The sequence below is a fragment of the Copadichromis virginalis genome, linkage group LG7, assembly GCF_057382275.1.
Source record: "Copadichromis virginalis isolate Kocher_CV1m ecotype Utaka linkage group LG7, C_Virginalis_male_GT1.1, whole genome shotgun sequence".
Taxonomy (NCBI): Eukaryota; Metazoa; Chordata; class Actinopteri; order Cichliformes; family Cichlidae; genus Copadichromis; species Copadichromis virginalis.
In genome coordinates, this window is record NC_140624.1 from 10,845,599 (window position 1) to 10,861,904 (window position 16,306).

At 42.1% G+C, this 16,306-nt stretch overlaps 1 protein-coding gene across 3 annotated transcripts in view; it reads left to right on the plus strand.

The window, feature by feature from the left end:
* grm3 (glutamate receptor, metabotropic 3) overlaps positions 1 to 16,235 on the plus strand; it is a 41,425-nt gene extending 25,190 nt beyond the window's left edge. For all 3 annotated transcript variants that reach the window (XM_085461664.1, XM_085461663.1, XM_085461665.1), the window contains 9 exons: positions 249 to 518; positions 1,009 to 1,612; positions 9,608 to 9,850; positions 9,955 to 10,144; positions 10,424 to 10,733; positions 10,845 to 11,038; positions 11,178 to 11,310; positions 12,986 to 13,163; positions 14,128 to 16,235. In XM_085461664.1, coding sequence (XP_085317790.1) covers positions 249 to 518; positions 1,009 to 1,612; positions 9,608 to 9,850; positions 9,955 to 10,144; positions 10,424 to 10,733; positions 10,845 to 11,038; positions 11,178 to 11,310; positions 12,986 to 13,163; positions 14,128 to 14,204 — 2,199 coding nt within the window. In that variant the 3' untranslated portion in view covers positions 14,205 to 16,235. The remainder of the gene's footprint in view (positions 1 to 248; positions 519 to 1,008; positions 1,613 to 9,607; positions 9,851 to 9,954; positions 10,145 to 10,423; positions 10,734 to 10,844; positions 11,039 to 11,177; positions 11,311 to 12,985; positions 13,164 to 14,127) is intronic.
* Positions 16,236 to 16,306: the final 71 nt, after the last annotated feature.

A 16,306-nucleotide genomic window follows, 5' to 3' on the forward strand; every position in this document is an offset into this window, starting at 1 on the left:
AAATCTCCTTTTGCTCCTTTATCCCTGGCTCTTCTCAATAACTTTACGGTGTTATCTGCAGCAAAATATTAAAGTTAAAATATTAAAATATATTTCATCATGTCATAGGAGCATGGGCTATGAAAATCCAGTAAAAAAAAAGATATCAATCAATCAATGTCAAGACTCTAATTTTAAAGCAGTTGCGATAACTTAATTTTACAACAGCAGGCTCAGAATTATTCCACCTGATTTATGTGTTCCCTCAGGTTGCCAATCTTCTCAGGCTCTTCCAGATCCCTCAGATAAGCTACGCTTCAACAAGTGCCAAACTCAGCGACAAGACGCGGTACGATTACTTTGCCCGCACTGTGCCCCCTGATTTCTACCAGGCCAAAGCCATGGCTGAGATCCTGCGGTTTTTCAACTGGACCTATGTGTCCACCGTCGCATCCGAGGGTGATTACGGGGAAACTGGTATCGAGGCTTTTGAACAAGAGGCACGCATGAGAAACATCTGTATTGCCACTTCAGAGAAGGTAGGAAAAAGAATTCATTTGCACATTTCTGTTGTCAAATCCACATGGCTATAAGAAGCAAACAGAAAGAAAAGCTAAACAAAACAAACAAAGCCAAAACTTCCATGTGGAATGTCACCCTGATGTATGGCCTACGGCTGCACCAGCAACAATAAGCAAAGTGCTAAATTTGTCCGCTTATAAAAGTTTGTCTTTACGTCTTATCTCGTCCTACACCAAATAGGGTTTAATATCACACTGTTGTTATCAGTCGTGAACCAGAAAATGAAAGCTTATCTCCAAGAACTCATTCTGGGTGCTTTCACAGTCACATTATTCATCTAATTTGCTACAGAAATACATGTTGGTATGAGACTGTGAGACATATCTTTTTTTGTCACATTTCCGCCTATGATTTATGTGATAAATAATTACGAATAGGGAACATAAGGAGGAGGAGCATGTACAGTATGTCTGTCATTAAATTGCAGCATGTCTCTTCTTTGTCCAGGTGGGACGGTCTAACGCGAAGAAGTCCTATGAAGCTGTGATCCGTCAGCTCCTCCAGAAGCCAAACGCCCGTGTGGCTGTTCTTTTCCTGCGAAGTGACGATGCCAGAGAGCTGCTGGCAGCTGCTGCCAGGCTCAACACCTCCTTCATATGGGTGGCCAGCGACGGCTGGGGTGCGCAGGAAAGCATTGTCAAGGGAAATGAGGTCACAGCTGAAGGAGCCATCACGCTTGAATTGGCAGCCAATCCCATACCAGAATTCAACCGCTACTTCCTTAGTCTGAACCCTGTCAAAAATCATCGGAATCCCTGGTTCAAGGAGTTCTGGGAGCAGCGGTTTCAGTGCTCTTTTGGGGGAGGAGGCGGAGTGGGCTTGGGAGAGACGCCTCCCCCACCATGTGACAAGGACTTGTCGATGGACAAGAATAACTTTGAACCCGAGTCCAAGATCATGTTTGTGGTGAATGCCGTGTATGCAATGGCTTACGCCCTACATAACATGCAACGTAGCTTGTGCTTTAACACCACCAAGCTGTGTGACAGCATGAAGGCCTTGGATGGGCGCAGACTCTACAGGGATTACATCCTTAATGTCAGCTTTGCAGGTAAGAGAGCTATAGCACGGCAAACAGAATGAAGAGCGATAAGGTGTTGAAGTTTTATGAAGAATAAGAAGTAAATGTTGGAGGGGAAGCTGGTGGAAAGACAGTAGGACAACGATGGGAATTTTCAGTCCCTAGTTAACAGTCCTCTGTGAAACAATACAGGGATGTTGTCCTTCTCCTCAGCCAAAGCAGCCACGAACATAAAAAGTACTGAAACAAATCCACTTAATTGCTATGTATTGTCAGAGCCAGCTTGCCATTGACACCTATTACCCATGCGTAATTGATACGACACTTGAAAGTTTCTTTGAGGAATGAGAGCTTCAGTTAATCCGTCAGCCATATTCTTCTCTCTTGCACTAATGAGATTGTGTGTGTTATAATAGCTCCTATAGCAGGCTGCCTGTCTGTCTGTCAGTCTCTGTAGAGTTGGGAGTGAAGAGACAGAGGATTGGCTTGACTGACAGATGGCGTACAAAGGAAGCGTTATAAATAAACTGCTGTGTCTCAGGGACTGACACAGGTTTAGAGGTGCTTATTCCTCCACCAACCGTGACCAGGAGCAGACATCAAAACAGCCAGACAAACAACACTAACACGGCAGATTTGCCATGGGACGCTGGGGAGAGAGAGCAGCAAGGATGGATGGAGGATGAGAAAATGGCATCGCCTATGAGGGGAGGGGGGGAGGGAGCTTACAGATAAGAGTGACAGGCAGACTAAAATGAGAAAAGAGAGTTTGGGGTAAGGTAAGAGAGCGTAAGACAGAAAAAGAGATAGGGAAAGAAGGAGGGAGAGAACAAGTGAGCACCGAGGCAATTCCGGAGTGGGACGGCATGCGTCAGCAGAAGAAGAGAATTCTCTTTGAAATTCCCCATCTTCATTTCTGCTACAAATCAAAGTGGAGCATTTCTGTCTGAGAAGAAGAGCGAGTATAAGATAGAGACTGAAGAAACAGTCAAAGCAATTGCAGTTGCATCCTCCACTTGGCACCGATGATCCCACTCCATTATAGAGTACATACAGTGAGAGATAGGAAGGATATGCAGATTTACACACACGGGAAGCTGACAAATGCTCTGGAGTGGGTTTGGGGGCAGAGGAGAGAAAAGCAGGGAAAAGCAGAGGACAGCAGATGAGAAAGAAGGTGTGAATCCCTCTGTGACTTTCCTACATCTCTATGTCTGATAATACACTCCCTCTAACACCGCTTCTGCCTTCTTTTTAATACTGATGTATGTCTGCGAATTGCACGTTTTTATTCTTCAGCTGGTAAGAAAGAACAGCAAATACAAACAACCTGAGTCCTTTTACACTGACAGTGCTGACAGAATGACAAGCAGCTGTATTGGTAAAAATCCATTCAGAGAAGCTGTGCTGATAAGAGCTCAAACTACGTGGAAGACGGTACAGTTAAACTGGGAACTTGCGGCAGTGTTTGTTTTGAGGTATTGGTTCGCCCAGAATGACTCACTCTCGCTCTCTGCTGTACATATACATCCTTCCGACTACAGTATGTAAGGAAGAAGCTGAGGTGAGTTGAGGTTGAATGTGGGGTATGAATACTGCAGCATCACCATCCGCAGTGCTCTCAGTCTGAACTGTAGCAGACGGAAAACCAACACTCTTCAGTGCTCTCTGTCTCCCTCCTTTCGCCTTCTCTTATACACACATGCAGGTTTATTGCACAGTCTTTGCATTGCATCAAAATCGGAGCTTCCTTATAGCTTCCAAATGTCCCCTAGGACTGTGATTCTTAAATGTAATAAGACTGTTGTTTTATTAGCTTTTACTGACATTGTATGTGGTGCCCTAATGCACTATTCTGCATTAAAAGCAGTGTTTTCATATGCGGCTCTCTTCATCTAATCTCGTCTTGCTCGTTGCTATGGTAATTGCCAATTGTTGAAGTGATCCGGTAGATCATGGGAACTGCTCCTTACCAACTAGTAACAGACACAGAGGCGTTTTTTTACACATTTTTATGAGGCCTTACAACATGCTTCATACGCAAAACGTAGACATACATACACACAAGAGGCACATAAACGCCTTCCTAACAGTCTTTTTTACAATGAGGTGGCTTGAAATGCTTGTTTTTCTACCAGCATGAAATTGCAGACACCCCCAACCCACACACTTCTCAAAGCCATCATTCAACTCCCACCCACCCACCTCCCCGATCTGCAGCAAACAGATCAGTATATACACACATGCATGCAGTCTTCTGTTCAAATAGTGGTGATAGATGTGATATTCCCCCTTCTCTCTTTCTCTCTCTCTGTGTGTGTGTGTGTGTGTGTGTGTGTGTGTGTGTGTGTGTGTGTGTGTGTGTGTGTGTGTGTGTGTGTGTGTGTGTGTGTGTGTGTGTGTAATATGTCTGTGTTAGCAGAGGCGGTGTGCCTTCAGGGCCACATTGAGCTTGCTGCAACGTTTAGATGCTAGAGAACAACCTTCACTCATTTTCTCTCCCTCGTTTTTCCCTCAGTCTCTTTTCCTCTGTCTCTCTGTCTTTGTCGCTGTCTGTCTTTCCGTCACTCTTTCTCTCCCACCTCATCACTCCGTCTTTTCTAGATGCTTGTCCCCCTTTTTTTCTCACCCGGAAAGTGTCCTACTCTCTCCTACATTCAAAAACAGCACATCCCACTCAGACTTCACAAGGTTGCTCTCCTGCCTCCACTGCCTCTCTGCGCCAGTCTGCTTCTCCACTCCTCTCCCTCACTTTGCTCATCTGTCCATCCAGCCTTCACCTATTCTCTGTTGATTCCTCTCTCTAAAGGCTCTCCTTTCCATCCACCTGTATCTCAGCTACCATGACATCAGTTTCTTGCTTTTCACTTTTGCTATCTCCTTTCTCTTTCTCTTGTATTCTTCTCCCTCTACTCGCTTGTCACTTCCCTCCTTTCTTTGCCCTTATCTTGTCTCTTGGCTCATTCTCCATCCCAGCACCTTCTGTTTTTCTCTTGCCATTTCTTTCTTTTGTCTCCTCTATCTCACCACCTTTCTTTCAGTCAAGCCTCAGCTCTCTTCCGCTACATTTTACCTCCTATACATTTCTGTCCCTTACTCTAGACTTCCTTTTCTCTACCCTATCTGTCCTCTGTTCCCCTGTGGCCTGTTGTTCTGTGACCCAGTCAGCGCCTCCATCCCCTTGGACCAAATCCACAGGGAGAACAAATATAACTAATGTGATCCCTCTGTGTGTGAATTTGTGACATGTGAGTGAATACCTGCATATATGCACTGAGGGGACATGAGTGCATGTATGTGTGAAGTCACGTAAGCAAAAACAAAAAAAGATTTACCCTCTCCACGTAAATCTGTGCACTTCACTTTCACCGCTTTTAGATGACTTATTCCTACTTATTCATCCCAAGCCGCCTTTGCCTCCTCTCGCTCTTTCCCCCTGCCTTTAATACCCACAATCCCCCTTGGGCTTTGCTTTAGCCCGACATGGCCGATAACATAATTAATTTCTCAGCTTCTGAATGAAAAGCCTGTTTTCACCATGCTTCTAATTAAGCTAGAATAATAAGGTGTTTCTCAAGTTAGTGGGAATGCTAAGTGTTTTGCAAAAATTAGGGTTCTGGTTAGGCTGCTTTATAACTACAGTTTGTCTTGCTTAAGTTGATTTGCTTTTTCTTTCTTTTCCCTCTTTTTTTGTATTTTTTGCTGTTTAATTTTCATTTCTCCCAGTTGTCTAATCAAGTGCCATTACAAAAATGAAAGAGTTTGTTGCCATTGCAGTAAGATAGTTGTATATTTAGATTTGATTGGGACAAAGCAAACCCTATGTTTCACCCAGCCTGTGAGACACCGTTTCTACTCTACTTCTAGTGTACCACATGGCAGATGAATTGGCTGACAGTATTGCTGGATGTCAGTGAGTGAGGCTTGGTCTTTTGTTTGCTGATGACACTTCACGGGCATAAAAAGTCACCCGGAGCAGTAGGGAAGTATTGTGTGGATGAGGTGACACAGAATCATCTATAACACTGTATTAGGTTGCGTTAAAAGATCTGTTACACATGGAAACCTAAGAGCCGCCGTTAGGAAGCATCGCTACAAATCATTCCGTCAGTTTATTGTTCAGCGTGTTGTTGTAACAGAAACATGTTGTAGAAAAGTAGCTGACAGATCAAGGCTTTTGTGCACATTGGAAATAATATGAACAGGCTTTTTAAAAATCATTTTTTAAGCAACACTGTTTCGGAAACACTGCAGGTCGGTCGAAAAAGACAGTTTGCATATTTGAGATGCCGGACTTGAACACAAAGACCTGTCACAGTGCTTCAGCTTTGCTATAAAGATCCTGAGGCTTTATTGAGGTTTCCAGCTGGTTAAATGAGTCTAACTTTATTTGATATTAGAGATTTCAATTTTCTTTGTCAATTCTGATTTTTTTCCTAAAAGTGACTTGCCTATGCTGATTTTCCCAGTTCTGATTTTCTTTCTAAGAACCAAAACCAACACCAAATAAAATTATACAGAAATTACCAAATTAAACTTTACAATTCCCCCAAAACTGCAGTAAGTTACAGCACATTGTCTATTAAATATCTGAAAAATAAGTGTTCTGCTACCTGAAAAAGATACTGTACACCCATCATCAGCTGACATTTAGGTGTAACAGGTTTATACAACAATGTTAATTTAAGGTGTTTACATTATTTTCCAGTATGTTTATAACTTTAACAGATAACAGGACACCAACCACTTTTTCATTTGTCTCCATAACTTTCCTCTTAAGTGCTTTGATCTGTTGCTCATACCGAGGCTCATATAGAGCCTGCAGGCGTGTGGCTGACTCTGTGCACTGGATAGCTTTAGCTTTAGCCACTTTGTCTTTGTTAGTTTCTTTAAAATGTCTGTATTCAGCTGGGTGAGGGTGATTTAAGTGCCTGATTAGGTCTGTTGTTACAAATGTTTTCGCACTCGTCCACACATGGTTTACTTTGGCAAACTTTGAAGACAAAGAGACAACTGCTTTCCGAAGAGCTTCCATGCTAACAATATATTAATGTGTGGTTATGAGTGTGCACTATTTGTCTGCCCCGCTGTGCGTGTAGCATGTGTTGCGCATGCATGAAACAGACCGGCTCATAATTGGACATATGGGCAGACTGGTTCCCTGTTCGGTCCATCGGTGGAACTGAATTTAATACGTGCATTTTCATAAGATAAATGGATCTCGATGAGTATCGCTGACATTAGAGTTGCATCTGTTGATGTTTACCAAGACTATATTTAAAGGACATGGCCACTATAATCACTTTTAGTTGGTATAATATGGCCACAGCTAACCTGTTGATAGTAAAAGCACATTTGTGGTGCCCTAACTTGCTGTAATTGGAGATAAAGTATCTGAATTTCAGGTGCAGGACCACATCTCCAAACACGCTCTTCCGGTTCTCATCTCTATAAGTTCCCCCAGTTCTACAAGCTGTTCATTCTCGTTTACACGCCCCACCATCCCTCCCCTTTTCAATTCTTTAACTTCTTCACTTCTATTTAGTACATGGGGATCTGCCAGGCTCGGGAGCCGCCACCAGTCCACTTCGAGGCCTTGCCTAAACTGCACCTCAATTCATGTCCAAGCCATTCATCTTTATTTACTAAACCGCTGTCAAACCTCAAATAAGGACGTGCGCCCAGCAAGTGAATTACATGATCAGTATATATATATATATATATATAGAGAGAGAGAGAGATTTGTAACTATTTGGGAAATCAGGAAATCCTAAATGTATATATTTTTTAATTCAACAAAACAGGCTGGAGATGTGGACTGACAAATATTTATTAACTGTTTTAGCTATTATTTAAATGGCCAGTCTCAAAATTTCAACATGCTCAGAAGTTTGATTCAGTGAGTCTACGGCCATGGATGCTTAGTCCTGTCAAAACAAAAACCTTTGTTGTTGTTGTTTTAGTTTTATTTTTTTTTAGTTCAGTCCAGGACAGTGATGAAGAGAGAGAATTTTGTCCATCAGTCAATAACCTGGGCTACGTGTCTCCGCTCTCTGCAGTCAGTTGAATCTTGGTGGCCTTCGCTAGCTCTGACTTGCACCCTCATCCACTTTCTTGATAAGCCATTCTGTCATGTCAGCGAGGTCACTGATGTTGGAAATAAGGAGGAATCACCGGTCCTCTGAGTCTATTGCTGCCTGAATGCGATGTGTTAGCGGGAAGTCAAGGACAAAAACAGTGCCTTCAAATGGCTCTGTAGGCCAATACTCTTATCTCTTTTGTCTGTATTACACGTAATTACCACATGCAGCTAATTAGGCCTCAGCACATATCTAAGGTCCTAATAAGGTGCAGTTATGATAATTAGCCACTGGTAACGTCTTCTGTCAGTGTGTATTGGTGTTTAAAAGGAGGAGGTCCCAGCTTGCCTTATTGCTTGCTGATATTAGCAGACTTTATTATCTGGCGACGTGCAGCATAATGGATTCATATATCTCCTTTATCTCAAGATATTATCAGCACCTTCTTATTGAAATCATTTTCATTTAGCTGTCACCTAAACATTTAGCTGCAAAATCCAAAGAAGACTTGACAGTTAGAATTTCCTGTGACAGAGGGAGATGAGAGAGGAGAAAGATAGAGAGTTGTGCTGTCTCTGTGATTTATGGATTTCATAAACCCTAACCCCCTCTGCTGCCATCTGACACGCCATTCTTTTCTGAGCACACTGAACTATCACAACAATAGCACAGCTTTAGCCCCGCTCAGTGCTGCGTGCACATACGTACACATTCGCACACACACACAGCTAACAGCAGGGTCAGAGCTTTGGTTCTGTCAGCACTGCCTCCCACAGCGCTCAGAGCAATACCTTAGCCATCAAACTGTAAAGCAAAACCTAATCGAGCTTCAATCTTGTGTGCACATCCTTACACGTACACACATGCAAACTTTTCAGCCCAACAGCTTATTCGCAATCTGTATCCTGATTCACTCTACTGATCCCAGGCTGTATGTATGGAGAATGAATTCAGCCCACGATTTATTCAGTTACCCAAAGACAAAGAGATATGAGGAAGGCGGCATAGCATCATCAAAGCAAGCTGCACGGTGAGGACCGAGAGCCTTGTTACAAATTGAAGAACGGTGCTTTATAAACCCAGCATACACTGTGATTTCTCTAGTCACATCATCTTTCGACAAGGCACCACCGTATAACACGCAAGCCTGTGTGTCAGCAATACAGAGCTGACTGCTCTGCTGTAAAGGACAGCGATGGCACAATAGGAGTGGCATACACTTTGTCTGTGTCAAAACAACCAACTTTCAGCACTGTCAGGTCCAGCACTGCCTGCAAAGCATCAATAACTTACTGTTTTCCCAGTCCATAGCCCTTTTCTATTTGTTTTTTTAATGGTGACCGCACATCCTGCCAATTTTACAATCTCTTCTGTTCCCACATCCTCAGGGTAGATGGTAATCCTTTCATAACAACATGTATACAAACCAATTTGGCAGTTTCAGCAGTGCACCTCACTCACAGAAGAGACCCAGAGGCTAAATCTATCATTGTGTGGGTAGCTATAGCATTACCAAGGGATTCAATTCTCTGCTTCCATGCCTATATGGCTTTATGGGCAGCTTGTTAATGATGCATCTGGTAATAAACTTTATCAGATCTGATTTTAGAACAGCAATTTTGTCCCTAGGTGACCTTATGGACAGGTGGGAGGCCAGTGACACACACATCACCAATTATACTGGGCATTTATAGCCTTTTAGAAAACACTTTTGTGACTGGCTGGTCTTCAGTAATGAAAACACTTTTGTAGTGCCTTTCACTATCTGTTTTGGACTCCTAAGGCTTACTGACCATTGCTTATTGTCCCTCTCTTCACTGCTGCTTTTAAAAGACATCAATGAGACCTCAATAAGGTGATTGTTTGTGATTGTTAAGCTTTGATCTCCTTTCCCACTGGGTTTATCGCCTTTTTTCCACTCTTTGTCTCTGTGTTCTCTCTTCAGCCCCATTTTCTCCTCCAGGCAGCGAGACAGTAGTGAAGTTTGACACCCAGGGGGATGGCGTAGGCCGATACAACATCTTCAGCTACCAGCACTCTGGTGATCGTTATGGTTACGTGCCAGTAGGTGAATGGGCAGAGAGTTTAAGTCTGAGCAGTGATTTAATTCGCTGGCCCAGAGAAGTAGTGCCCACGTCGCAGTGCAGCGACCCCTGTGAGCGCAATGAGATGAAGAAAATGCAGGCAGGTAGGACGGTGAATTTCATTAATTTCGTCTTTGTTGTAGTGACATTCAAGGTAGCAGCACCTTTGGAAAATCTGCCACAAACTGTTCATATTCTTGTTTCCCAGGTGAGTACTGCTGCTGGATTTGTACAGCCTGTGAGCCTCATGAATACCTGGCTGATGAGTTTACCTGCTCACCTTGCGCTCCTGGCCAGTGGCCCACTGACGACCTGACGTCCTGTTATGACCTTCCCGAGGACTATATTATGTGGGAAGATGCCTGGGCTATTGGCCCAATTACCATTGCATGTGTAGGGTAAGTGACAGGGAAACTGAACAGAAGTAGCTCACAACAATAAGTAAGTGAGGAAAAACTTAGCATGTGGTCAGCCGAGGCTCAGCGTCATACAGATACAGAAATTTTCATAGCTATGCACAGACAATGACATGAGCATATACTGATTTCAGAATATTTTGTTGATTGTTTAAGTCAATTTTGCTATTTATAACCATGCTTTATGTGTGTGACAGCATATAAGCAGTGACTTCATGACACTGATTGTATGTCTGGCTGCAACTTCCTCCCTGTCCCCAGATTCATGTGCACCGGCCTGGTGATTTGGGTGTTCGTCAGACACAACAACACACCACTGGTGAAAGCATCAGGTAGAGAACTGTGTTATATCCTCCTCTTAGGAGTCTTCATGTCCTACGCCATGACTTTCCTCTTTTTGGCCAAACCCTCTCCTGCCATCTGTGCCCTGCGCCGCCTTGGCCTGGGCACATCATTTGCTGTCTGCTACTCCGCCCTTCTCACCAAAACCAACAGAATCGCCAGGATTTTCAATGGTGTGAAAGACGGAGCGGGAGCCGTGAGGCCACGCTTCATTAGCCCATCCTCTCAGGTGAGTGATTGCAGCATCATGTCTATCCATCTGCATCAGTCAGATGGATGGATGGATGGACAAACAGTAGATCTCGATGACCTTACTTCCTCTTTTCCCTTTTTTTTCCAGGTGTTCATCTGTCTGAGTCTAATCTCTGTCCAGTTAGTAATGGTGTCAGTATGGCTGCTGCTGGAAGTCCCCGGCACGCGTCGCTTTACATTGCCGGAGCGACGACAGACTGTCATCTTGAAGTGTAATGTACGTGACTCCAGCATGCTGCTGTCACTGGGATATGATGTGCTCCTGGTCATCTTGTGTACTGTGTAAGTGTGTCACAACTAAACTCACAACTACCCAAAATGTACTATATAAAGTAGTTTATGTTCTACAGATCAAATCAGGAACTGCTGAAATGAAAAGGGTATTTTGTCAACTTAAAAATGTGATTCTCTTCTCCACTAGGTATGCCTTTAAGACCAGGAAGTGCCCTGAGAACTTCAATGAGGCCAAATTTATTGGATTCACTATGTACACCACCTGTATAATTTGGCTGGCCTTTCTTCCTATCTTCTATGTTACATCCAGTGACTACAGGGTATGGTTTTGAACATACACATGCATGCACGAGTGCGTGTTTCTGTATTTAAGGAGGACACTGATCTGACTCTAGCTCAACAAGATGCAAGCCTAACCTTAAAAACTATCTAGCAGCAGCACAACTGTGATGGTATGCTTATGGTCCAAATAAAAAGCAGAATTAAATACTCTGGGCTGTTTGTGGTAAAAATTAACTATTGGCAGTTTCACATTTACTGTTTTTTCCCATAGACTGCAAAAGTTATATGTAGACATTTTGATGTTGGATGTTGTATAAAGCGTTTTGAGTGCTCAGTTAGAATAGAAAGCTGTTTCATGTTCCACCTTAAAAGTTTTTTATTTCTGTGATAAAGATGAGCGTTTTTTCAATGGGACTCTATGGCAACTGACTCGCTTTGGTGTTTCAAGTATGTAATGCGGTTATTTGAGCAGTTTTTATCTTCTCAACATGATTTTTTTTTTAAAGATGCACAGCTAACAAAGCAGAAATCACATAGGTGTAGTCACAACTTCAACAATTCCTAATCCTATTGGCAAATGTCCCAGCTGTGCAGTACTGGGAGTGACACTTGAACAAGCTCTGTCAAACTGCTGACACATGTTCAGATTTAACAGCAACGGGGAGTGAATGTTCACCTGACCATACAAATCTTAGGCATACACACACACACCTTATATACACACTCCACAAATGCACACGTTGTATCAAAGGGCGCAAGAGAGGAGTGCTGATAGAGTGCTGATGCCAGGGCTGCTCATTTGATCCCCGTAAAATGTCAAATAAATGACCCTCTTTCGCTCACTCTCATACTCTCTCTAGCTCTCCTCTCCACCCCTCTAAATATGCATTTTTTGACGTAATGTTACTGTAAGATTAGACAGATATGGGAAAAACATCGCCAATATGCATACCCGCCCACTCACATACTCTATGTACATACGTACTCAGAGGAGACGTTGAAGGGTTTATTGCTGATATGCTCAAATGTACTGTGATCTCACTGGGAATTGCTGTTATTCAAACATTTGTAACACTTGTGATAACGATTATGGCGGGATACAGCAACATATAGTGCGCACTGCTGCGTGCTGGAGATCAGGAATCAAGAGAGAATAAGAGTGTACTTAATTGGCATTGATTTCACAGAGAATAAAATTAAAGCTTCCCTCCAGTGAGAGACTTTGGCCACTGTGGTCTCTGTTGATTAAGTCTTTTATTGATAGATTCTAGTAAGTGTTATAAGCTAACAAAGTATGCTAACTAAGACTTGTGCTCTCACTTTACATGCATGATTATCTGCAGCGTGTGCAGACACAGAGATTCATTTCTTTAGTGTCTTTAGCAGCATTTGCTTTCATTTCTAATTCTATTCAAAGCACTTTGTCATAAGCACTCAAATGTTCCTTTGAAGTATTTTCATTATTATAGATTGTTATCATTAAATTAGTTTGTAATAGCAACTGAAACAGTACAAAAGTATGCATGTCAGGATTACTGGCAAGTCTCAGCTGACCGTAGATGCAAATGTTAGCAAAAACGATTTAGTCCATGTGACAGTGATAGACTTGCAAACTGCTCACAATGTGGCTGATAGCTAGATCGATGGATGCATGGATGGATGTCTTGTGCTAACCTGGCTACTAATTACTGTCTTCTTATGTTTCCTCTGCAGGTTCAGACAACTACCATGTGTATCTCAGTCAGCTTGAGTGGCTTTGTGGTGCTGGGTTGCATGTTTGCCCCCAAGGTCCACATCATCATGTTTCAGCCCCAAAAGAATGTAACCAGCCACAGGCTTAACCTTAATCGCTTCAGTGTCAGCGGGGCTGCCACCTCATATGCATCTCATGGTAGGTTATTTGGTTATATGCTCAACATTCTGTACTCAACAAAAAGTCCAATATTTCCCTGTCTATTACTATTTATAATATTCCCAACCTCCTTACTTACTTAACAGTTGGCAGCCATTGGCATGTTTTCATGAAATAGTGCTTCTTTTTCCCCCTGGTGAAAAATCCCTGGTGATTGTGGCCAAAAAAGCTTCATCTCTGACCTATCCAGATGTTGCTCTGCATACATCAGACACTGATTTTAGTGATGAGGTCACAGGTAATGTTTTATTCCTGATGACTCTTTGATGTAGGGACCCAGTTTGTGCATTAGTGCTGCACAGTGGAACAGCGCACCACCACGCCTATTTTAGCTAAAGCTTCCAGCAACTGTTTTGTAGTGGGTGGTTTTGATTAGACTTCCTGCCCAGCAGACCTGCAGTTTTATCTGAACATTTTCTCTCAGATGCTGTCTTGATTTCCACAGTTTCTGTAAACTCACGTTGCTTAATGGTATTTTGGATAGTGGAAACTAAAACTAAAAGAACATGGGTTGTATTTATAGACTCCCCTGAATTGTAGATACCCAAACCAATTAGCTTATTTCCAGATCACTCAGTTTCTTGGAGCAGCCCGGTTGGTGAGTGTTTCCACAGGGCTTATTCAGCTGAGAATTGTTATTACCTGACAACTCCTAATGTTAGTAAGTTCCTGTGAGTAATTGAAGACTTAGTAAAAATGTAAAATATGTTAAATGTGTGTGTGTGTGTGTGGGGAAGAGGGTGGGGGGGTTATTGCTGCAGGGTCATTTCTACTGCAAAATATGAATATTTGTGTATCCTTCTATTCTGTATGACAAAGATGTTGTTGTTTTTTCTTTTACTAATTTGACACCAACAAAATTGAATATTTAACTGTGCTTTTTTTTCTGTCTGTGTAGTTGTATTTTCCCTTTTAACCCCCTTGCTCCTTTTTCCTTTCCTAGCTTCTGTCAGCGCCCACTATGTTCCCACTGTGTGCAACGGGAGAGAGATTGTAGACTCCACTACTTCCTCTCTGTGACCACATCCAGTCTACTCTCCAAATCTGCCCCCTGTGACTGTTAGCCAGTTGATGAACATTATCCTCTTCTTTGCCCGCCTCACACACACACAACGCTCACAGATAAACAGTCACATATGTGCACATACACGCACAAACAAGCAGACACCTTCCTTGTGGACTAGAACTGTATCGTTTCACATATGTAGAAAGTGTGTAACTATATGGAAATTATTTTCTAGGGATGTATATACATGGAAATCAAAACTTGTTGTATGTAGAGAAACAAAAGAACAAAAAAAGTTTTTAGGAGGAATTTTTGGAGCCTTTGTTTTTGATAGCTTTGTTATGATGCAGTGTAAATAGACATGCGCTTACTCATGGTAGGAGGGGCTGTGTCCCTCAGTCTGGATGCACATTTGTGGCTCTGCTTGCCTCACCTGCAATACCCCACAGACTTTTTATTCTCATGCTTTTTTGTAGGTCTCATTGTAATAACAAATGATGTATGTATTTCTATTGTGTATCTGTACATTTGTATATTATGCTACTGATGGTTCAAACAGCACAATGTTGATGGTCTTACAACCCTAGAGTGAATGTGGACTAAAGCATAACCTGGACTGGTTAGAACAGCTGGAATGGACATGTATAAAAAACAAAATCTCTCAAATTCATCAACTTTCAGTTTGAGAATTCATCCGTTCACATCTTGATAGATGTGCTTTGCATCCTAGATCTATTTAAGAACCTAATGTGGTTGTTTTTTGCGGGAAGGTATGTTTTGCTTTTGATACAAATGTTCATTTTTCTATTTCTAATCATGGAATCCCTTTATCTTAATGGCCATAGTTCCAGACATGTGTTCACCAAAGCAACAGAATTTTACTCCCACTCTTAAACTGCTGTTTCTATGGAGGATTTCTGTAATGGATTGCTAATAATAACTAATAGCAGGGCTGAAAAGATACAGTACAACAAACACCTTTTTTTCTGCCTCAAAACTGTCAACACAGACAGTGCAGCAATAGTTGTGTCGACAAAAGCAAACTGGTGTCTTACCCTGTAATTATGAACTTTATGTACTCAAATGACTCAAACGCTAATGGAGGAAAATGGTCTGCTTTCATGAATACATGCTGAATTTCTCCAGCTAGAGGGGAATGGTAGCTGATGTTTCTGTGCCCCATAGATACAGTATGTGGTGATGTTTTGAATATGGCTATGTGCCTTAATGTAATGTTTGATAGTTCTCCAGGTAGAAGTTGTAAAAGATCAATTTTACATTACCAGCTGCAAATCCCTGTTTGGTGAATGGAAAAGTGGGCTAACTATAGAGAACATGCAGATAGTTTTATTTCCTAACGAGCCTTCTGCCATTGATTGTTTACCTGAATTACTGAAACGGCGACTCGGAGGAATCCCTGGGTTAAAATGCCTTTCCCTACCACCCATATCTTTTCCAGTCTGTTATTAAAAGGGAAAGGGTATTTCTGATATATATGCCCATATATTTTTACAGCATAGCATCTCCAATAAAATGAGGGAGGGGAAGAGGAGCTCATATACCATTAAGATTGAGTCTTTGACTCACTGAGTTATTGAAGTGTGCAGTTTACATATCTGTGTTAAATGTGTTGATGTTGAGAGGCACAGAGGAGCAGCTGGCTTTGGCAGTCCCAGAGAGGCTCACGAAAGGAAGCAGAGCACACAATGTCAGCTGCTGGCTGATCCCAGCTAACAAAAGGATGTTAGAGAAGAACTCATATCCATAAAGTACATCCAATTTATCAAAACATCCACACACATCAAACTGTCTGTTTCAAGCTGGAAATGTTGCAGACTCGCTGCTGGGTGACAGTTCTGAGGTGGTGGAATAAATGAATGTTGCGAGAAAATCTAAATATTAGCAGAGTAATTTAGCATATTTTCTTTTTAAACAAGTGACTCATGCAATAATTTATTGCATTTAAGGTGGTAGTAAATTATTAATAAATTGATCTTAAATGTTTACATATAATATGCTGTCTGGAATAAAGTGTGACTGTTATATTTGATGTTTCCAGCAAAATATGTGATCGGAATCACTCATTTTCTTCCCCCCCCGGTCGAGCCTTTTCAAA